The sequence below is a fragment of the Terrapene carolina genome, unplaced genomic scaffold (assembly GCF_002925995.2).
Source record: "Terrapene carolina triunguis isolate 2854851 unplaced genomic scaffold, T_m_triunguis-2.0 Scaffold50147, whole genome shotgun sequence".
NCBI classification, from domain to species: Eukaryota; Metazoa; Chordata; order Testudines; family Emydidae; genus Terrapene; species Terrapene triunguis.
This window is the reverse complement of record NW_020714498.1, coordinates 502-7,495: the sequence shown is the minus strand read 5'-3', so window position 1 is coordinate 7,495 and position 6,994 is coordinate 502. Positions and strand designations below refer to the sequence as shown.

At 50.8% G+C, this 6,994-nt stretch overlaps 1 protein-coding gene across 1 annotated transcript; it reads left to right on the top strand.

The window, feature by feature from the left end:
• Nucleotides 1-267: 267 nt before the first annotated feature.
• LOC113405717 (zonadhesin-like) lies at nucleotides 268-6,783 on the top strand (the record flags this gene model as incomplete). The annotated part of the gene is made up of 6 exons (XM_026646957.1): nucleotides 268-445; nucleotides 2,308-2,416; nucleotides 2,980-3,071; nucleotides 3,754-3,930; nucleotides 5,291-5,493; nucleotides 6,639-6,783. Coding segments are annotated over 6 exons (904 nt in total), but the record flags the coding sequence as incomplete, so codon positions are not given.
• Nucleotides 6,784-6,994: the final 211 nt, after the last annotated feature.

The window sequence follows — 6,994 nt, the reverse complement described above, 5'->3', positions numbered from 1 at the left end:
ATTTGATTGGATGTATAGGTCACATGGTGGGTTTCCATTTTCTCATTGGTTGGGTGTGCTTCTTAGAATTAGGCTTCCACTGAGAATACTCAGGACTGGCAGTTGACATTTGCTTTCTGTGAACATTCTGTCATATTTCCTCCAACTTCCCAGTGTGAATGAGAACATTCCTGCCAGTGAACTCGTTGGCTAGACCATTCATGGGCGATTCACTGGGAATTATGGGGGTACTTAGTCATGACCAGATTTTCCCAACGTGTTTTACAGGTGAATGGCACCAGAAGGAACCTGCCTGTGGTGATTGAAAACAAGATCAACGTCCAGATCAGCGGGGGCTACGTGCTCTTGGAAACTGATTTCGGACTCTGGGTCAGATTTGACGGCAATCACTATGTGGAGGTCTCAGTGTCCGGTTGTTACAAGGGCCAGCTCTGTGGCCTGTGTGGTGAGTATCCCTGTTCTTGAGAACCGTCAAGTCACACGATCAGGAGCTTTTCAATTCATCATGAAGTTTGGGGATTGGTTGGGGTTTTTTGTACCATGTTATGTTTACCCCAGAGTAATCTAGTCTGTACTTTATGGACTGTGATTTAAGGCATTGGATTAAAGAAACCATCATTGTTTGGGTACCTGGCAATCGTAACTTATGAGAACTCTGGTTACCCAGGCGTTAACTCGAGTGTCAGAAATGACAACTGCAGATGTCATTGTTAACAGGAGAGGAATCTCACATTCAAAACTACAGTCTAAATATTATCCCCGCCCTACCCTGGATGCCTCTGGTCAAGGGCCAGGGCCACTCATATCTGTTTTCTCTCACTTGCATCGCAGCGTGTCTGTCTCTCTTTGATTGGAACTGTCCAGCCCAATCTACGCTTTTCATTTCTTTAAACTTGGAAACGATAATAAAACCTTAAGGCCCTTCTTGTGGCTAAGGACAGATTTCCAAGTCACTGTTTACCAGCTGTCCTGAGCTTTTCTGCTCTGCTGTGTTGTTCCTTGGACTCGCAGATGCAAACTGTCTCAGCACTGTCGTCGTTACAGTCCGAGCACGGGCAAAGGCGTCTCTGATCACTGAGCCTCCTTTTTAGAGCTGCTTTTTGTTGTCCAGCTGCAGTAGAGGTGGGTCTGCTGCAAACAAAGCATTAGAAAATATCCCCTGGGGGACAATGCTGAAGTAGCCGAGGAGATGGACTAGATAACCCAGTGTACGTCCTTTTCATGTCGAATCTCCACAATGATTTGATATTCTTTCTCAAGCGCAAGCAAATGTTGGGTGCTGTGCAGGAGGCAAACCACAGCGAGCCCTTGAGAGTCCAGTAAGACAGAATAGAGCAGATGCCAGACACAGGTCGGAGGCGTGTATTTGATGCAGTAAGGGACCCAGTTCTGATCCAGTGACACAGCAAAGGAGACTCCAGGTTATCGCACGCGGGTGACGAGTGACAAACTCCCCTCTGGAGCGAGCAGAGACCAATTAGATTGCCAGCTGATAAGCCTGGCAATACTTGAACCTCCGCAGGTTCAACAGGGATGTATCAGGGCAGCTGCCCCCTGAGCACCCCCTTCCAACTACTTATTCCCTAGGACCACTTCCTCTCCTCTGGCTTAGGCCATTTCCTTTGCCTTTGCTCCTTCCAGTATTCCTGGAACGGCGTCTTCTGGCTGCCTCTAGGCTTAAAGGGCCAGTGTACCCCGTTACATGGAATAACCGTCCAGCAGCCCAGATGCTTATCGGAAGCTCATCCACATTTCCCTGGGATGAAAATGGGGCTATGAAAAGTGGAGTGCTGGAGTTTAAGGCCAGAAGGGAGCACACGTCATCTACTCTCACCTCTTCTAGGGCAGGGGCCGCCAACACCACCCAGCCACCTGCACATTAAACCCAACTCCTGGAATTCAATTGCAAGAGTAGGTTGTGTTGTGAGGTTTCTGGTTCTCCCTGGATCTGGATGAACTGGAAGTTCCCCGGGGGATGACATTTCCTTGAGTGTTACCCGCATGGCTTTTAAAGTTCAGAAATTATAGAGTTTGAGTGTAAGGGTGCAGGTTAGTTCTTACTGTTCTGTGTCCCATTTACCCCAGTCACTGTGTGATCTGACACAGTCAGAATGCCAGACTACTTGCTCCATTTAATCTACAGTGGGGTCTGAGATGCGTAGGGAGCAATTCTTACTCCTTCCCGGAGAGGGCACTGGTGCACATACACACTAGCCAGTTCCTTACAGTATATTTGACAACCACACGCTAATGTGCATTCTGTAGTTGTGAATTTCACGTATTCTGCACGTTTTTCATTTTTCTTAGGTAATTACAATGGTGATGCAAAGGATGACAACCTAAAGCCGAATGGCAGCACTGCAGGAGATTCCACTGAGCTTGGAGAGAGCTGGCTAGTGGCAGAGAATAACAGCATGTATGTACAGAGGGAAGCAAATCAGTTGGTCTTTGCTACAAAAGCTCTAGGAAAGCGTTCTGCATACTCAGCCACAGGGCGCCCATCCATGACTCCACCACCTGCTCTCCTACTAGGGCTGAGCACAACTCCCGTCCTCTCCAGTACACCCAGGAACCCCCTCTCCAGTTGGCCATGAGCAGGGAGTGAGTGGCTGGCCTGCTCCCATCTGCCTTCGGGCTCTGCTGTCTCCCAGTCCAGGAAGACCTGCTGGTGGGTGGGAGGTCACCTGCTGTCCCAGTCAAGAGCCAGACAGATTCACTGGTTCCTGCAGCAGCTTGTTCCACCCCTAATTCAACTCTGAGCCGTGGAGCACCGCATAGTGCCCAGTGCCGGAATGGGAACCCCCTCCTGTGGTGTGGGTGTGGGGGGCAGAACTCAGCCTGTCAGTGAGCCTAGATTCTGCTCTGTGGCTGTAATAAAATGGTGCCTTCTGTGCAGACATGGCATCGTCCTTTCCAGATCTGGCCCAGGGAGATAAAGAAACAAACATCAAAAGATTTTCTTTCCCTTGCCTTGCCCAGATGCTCCCCTCAGCCAGTACCGGACTGTGACCCCCGGCTGGAGAGTGAAGCGAGGAAGAACACAGCCTGTGGCATGATCACCGACCCGACAGGTACTATGGCAGTGGCTTAGTCCTGGGCAAACTGATTGAAATCACTCCAAATTACAGCATGCACTTGCCTGCACCTGGACCTTGCTCCCTGGGGCCCACGGCTCTGAGTCCCCCTTGAAATGTGTACAGCCCCCAACGCTAAAAGCCGCACTAGATGCCCCAGGAGTTGTGTTCCTTTACCTGCTCAGACTGGATCGTGCATTCACATGGCACCAGGACATGAAGATTATTTGGGAATTGCACTTTGGAAGCCTAGTTCTGCCGCTCCTGCCTGCACAGAGCTCCCATTGACTGGCAGTGGTCCTCATTCCTCCCCTATATTACAGGGCTATCTGAAGAGCTCTAGGCACTCCCTGCTCCGGAGACAGGGAAATAGTGGGGTGTCTCAGATACCAATATGTGGTACCTACCAGGGTGTTGCTAGCTGGATATGAAGAACAAGTGTATCCACTTTGAGTTACATTGTCCTCACCCTGTAAATGGAAGAGACAGGCCTAAGCCAAACAGAGCCAAATCTCACCAGTATTTGGGTGTATTCAGCTCCAGGTTTTGGTCTGGCTGATTATAGAGACCTGGTCAGCCTGCACCGGCCATGGAGCACTGACAGGGGATGGTTAGTGGTGAAGCTCGGCTTCTTCCATCTCATCTTTCTGTGATTCTGTTTCTTTCTTGACTTACATAGGTATCTTCAAGGACTGCCACGCCAAAGTAGCTCCAGAGAATTTCTTGGAAAACTGCGTTTACGACATGTGTCAGACTGAGGGACAGACAGTGTCTTTATGCAATGGGCTGCAGGCTTATGCAGAGTCGTGCACAAATGCTGGGATCTGCAGAGAATGGAGAAATAATACTTTGTGCCGTGAGTGTTGTAATTTATAACTATTAATTTCTTGAATTCAACTTTTTTTTAATGCAAGAAGCTTTTAAAAAATAGAGCTTCCTGTGTCTTCTGATGGCATGGACTTTCCTCTTCCGTAATGCTTTGAAGATGGTCTCTCCTTTCGCTTGTCCTGAGTCTGGTCCAGTTCTACAATGGATCCTGCCAGGTTTGGTATACTGTTCAGACTGAATCTGATCTAGCCTCACAAAGCATCTAAGTATTAATGTGTCTGAGTTTCATGCTGGTAAAATAAGAGCGCCGGAGAGGTTGAAATCCTCTCTTTATCCATAGAGCGTCTACAGTCTGGGGAGCTGCCGTGCAAGCTGTAGTACCCGCGACTCGAGTGAAACTCACCACAGTCCCTTCTACTTGTAATTGTTAAGAAGGAATGTTAAGTCCTTGTGAAAGGCACCAGCCTGTCAGTTTAGAGGAAGAGGGTCTGTGTCTCCTCTCACTTCCATGGGTGGGAATCAGCAGTAGCCACAGAAGTCCATGGAGGTTCTCCAGTGTAAAGCTGGAGTGAGCCAGAGGAGAACCAGGGCCACCGTTGCTCCAGTAGCCCATAGAACAGGTGCTGCACAGGAGGCTGCAGGGCTATCTTCCCCCGCCTTGTGTGCACGGTGCGCATCAGCTCTGTTCCGGAGAGATCCTATCGAGGCGATAAACGGTCCCCATTGGAAGGGTCTTATTGGAACCGAGCCATGCGCCAGCAAACTCAGGATCCTGTCTCTGACAGCGCCCATCACCAACTGCTTCAGAAGAAGGTGCAAAAAACTCTGCAATAGGAAGATTTGGAAAAAGAACAGGAGTACTTGTGGCACCTTAGAGACTAACAAATGTATTTCAGCATAAGCTTTCGTGGGCTACAGCCCACTTCTTCAGATGCATAGAGTGAAGTCTCCTCCTTGCCCCTAAATTGTTCGTATGATTTGTTATGTATATTAGAGAAGCACCTACGGACCCCAGCTGAGAATAGGGTGATCAGATGTTCTGATGTTATAGGGACAGTCCAGATTTTTGGGTCTTTTTCTTATATAGGCTCCTATTAGCCCCCACGTCAATAGGTGAAAGGCTGGACTTGTATCCTGTTGCCTATTTCCGATCCCTGGATACAACCAGTCCCCTACCAGGCATCATTTGTCTGTCTGTCTGTCTGTCTGTCATTCCCTGCGCAAAGGGTTTCCACTCTGTCCCTGGAGAAAAACCTCAGCACAGAGCAGTCGCCCTATGCAGAGCGTTCTAACAACCCTTGGCTGTCCTGGAACAAACGGGAAGTTTCAAGAGAATTGCTTTGGGATCTTTTCCTTTCCGTGATCTGGGTTTTTCTTATCCCTTGTAGCAATCTCCTGTCCGGGAGGAAGCCAGTACGAGAGCTGTGGGAGCAGGTGTCCTTCCACCTGCGGGACTCCCGCTGCATTTAGCCCTTGCAGCTCCCTACCAGTGGAAGGCTGTTTCTGTAAGGAAGGCTACGTTCTGAGTGGAGACGCCTGTGTGCCCGAGAGCAGCTGCGGTTGTGTGGATGGAAACAACCACTATCATCAGGCAAGTTATCCTGAGCACCTAGAAACAGATACAACAATCCCCGATTCTTTCAGTGTCACTGTACCTGATTATAATTAAAGAACAGAGACTAACTTCATCTGGGCTCAGGTCAGTGGGTTGAGTGGATAGAATTGTTCATGTAAATAATAACCATTCCTAGCTCTTCTCAAGAGCAGATCTCAAAGCGCTTTACCAAGGAGGTCGGTATCATTATCCCCAGTTTACAGAAGGGGAAACTGAGGCACTGAGCAGTCAAGTGGCTTGCGTAAGCTCATCCAGCAGGCCGGTGCTGAGAATAGAACGCAGGTCTCAGGTGTCCCAGTCCCGGACACCTCCTCCTGGGCCACAGCATCTCACTGGGGAGGGAGCTCATAGCATGGAGAGTATCAGAGGCATTTAACTGTTCCCAACTCCTTTGATTATCCACTAGGGCAGGAGTTTTCAAACTTCTGTTTTGGTGACCCAGTTGAAGAAAATTGTTGATGCCCATGAGGCAATGGAGCTGGGGATGAGGGGTTTGGGGTGTGAGAGGGGGCTCTGCCTCGGGCAGGGGGTTGGGGTGCAGCAGGGGGTCAGGGCTCTGACCTGGGGATGCAGGCTCTGGGGTGGGGCCGGGGATAAAGGGTTTGGGGAGCAGGAAGTGGCTCCAGGTTTGAGGCGGGGGGCTCAGGGCTGGGGCAGGGGATTGGGGCGCGGGGTTGCGGCACGGCCTTACCTCCAGCGGCTCCCGGTGAGCAGTGCAGCCGGGGTGCAGAGGAAGGCTTCATGCCTGTCCTGGCACCGCGGACCGCGCTGCGCCCCAGAAGCAGCCAGCAGCATGTCTGTCTCCTAGGCAGAGGCACGCAAGCAGCTCGGCGTCGCTCTCACCCGCAGAACCCCTCCACCCCCCACTCCCCGGCTTCCAAAGGCTCGGCGCAGTGTCGGAATAGGTAGGGGCTAGCCTGCCTTAGCCGGGAAGCACCGCCGACGGGACTTTTAACAGTCCGGGTGGTGGTGCTGACCACAGCCGCCATGACCCAGTGCCTGACATTCCGCGACCCAGTACAGGGTCCCAACCCACAGTTTGAAAACCACTGCACTAGGGTGACACTACTCGATAGACTATATACTATTATATATTCAAGTGCTTCTCCTTTCTCCAACAGCTCGGTGAAAACTGGTTCACCCACGACGCCTGCACCGAGCGCTGCACCTGCAACAGCAAAAACAACATCACGTGCACAGGCTGGGAGTGTGGCGCGCTGGAGATATGCAGTGTTCAGGATGGGGTGCTGGGTTGTTACTCCCCTGGTGAGTTCTCCCTGAGAAAGGTTCCATGTGTGAGTTCAGTAATTAGATGTTTCTGGTCCAGAAGGGCTTTCTCCAGATACCTTGTCCCTTATGCGATGGCACAGGAAGGAGCTGACGGCTGATTCTTGCCAGTGCTGAGAGACATTCAAAGACAAATCCCCTATCTTGCAATCACTGAGCTCCCTCCCCTGCAGTGGGAGGGGAGCTGGCG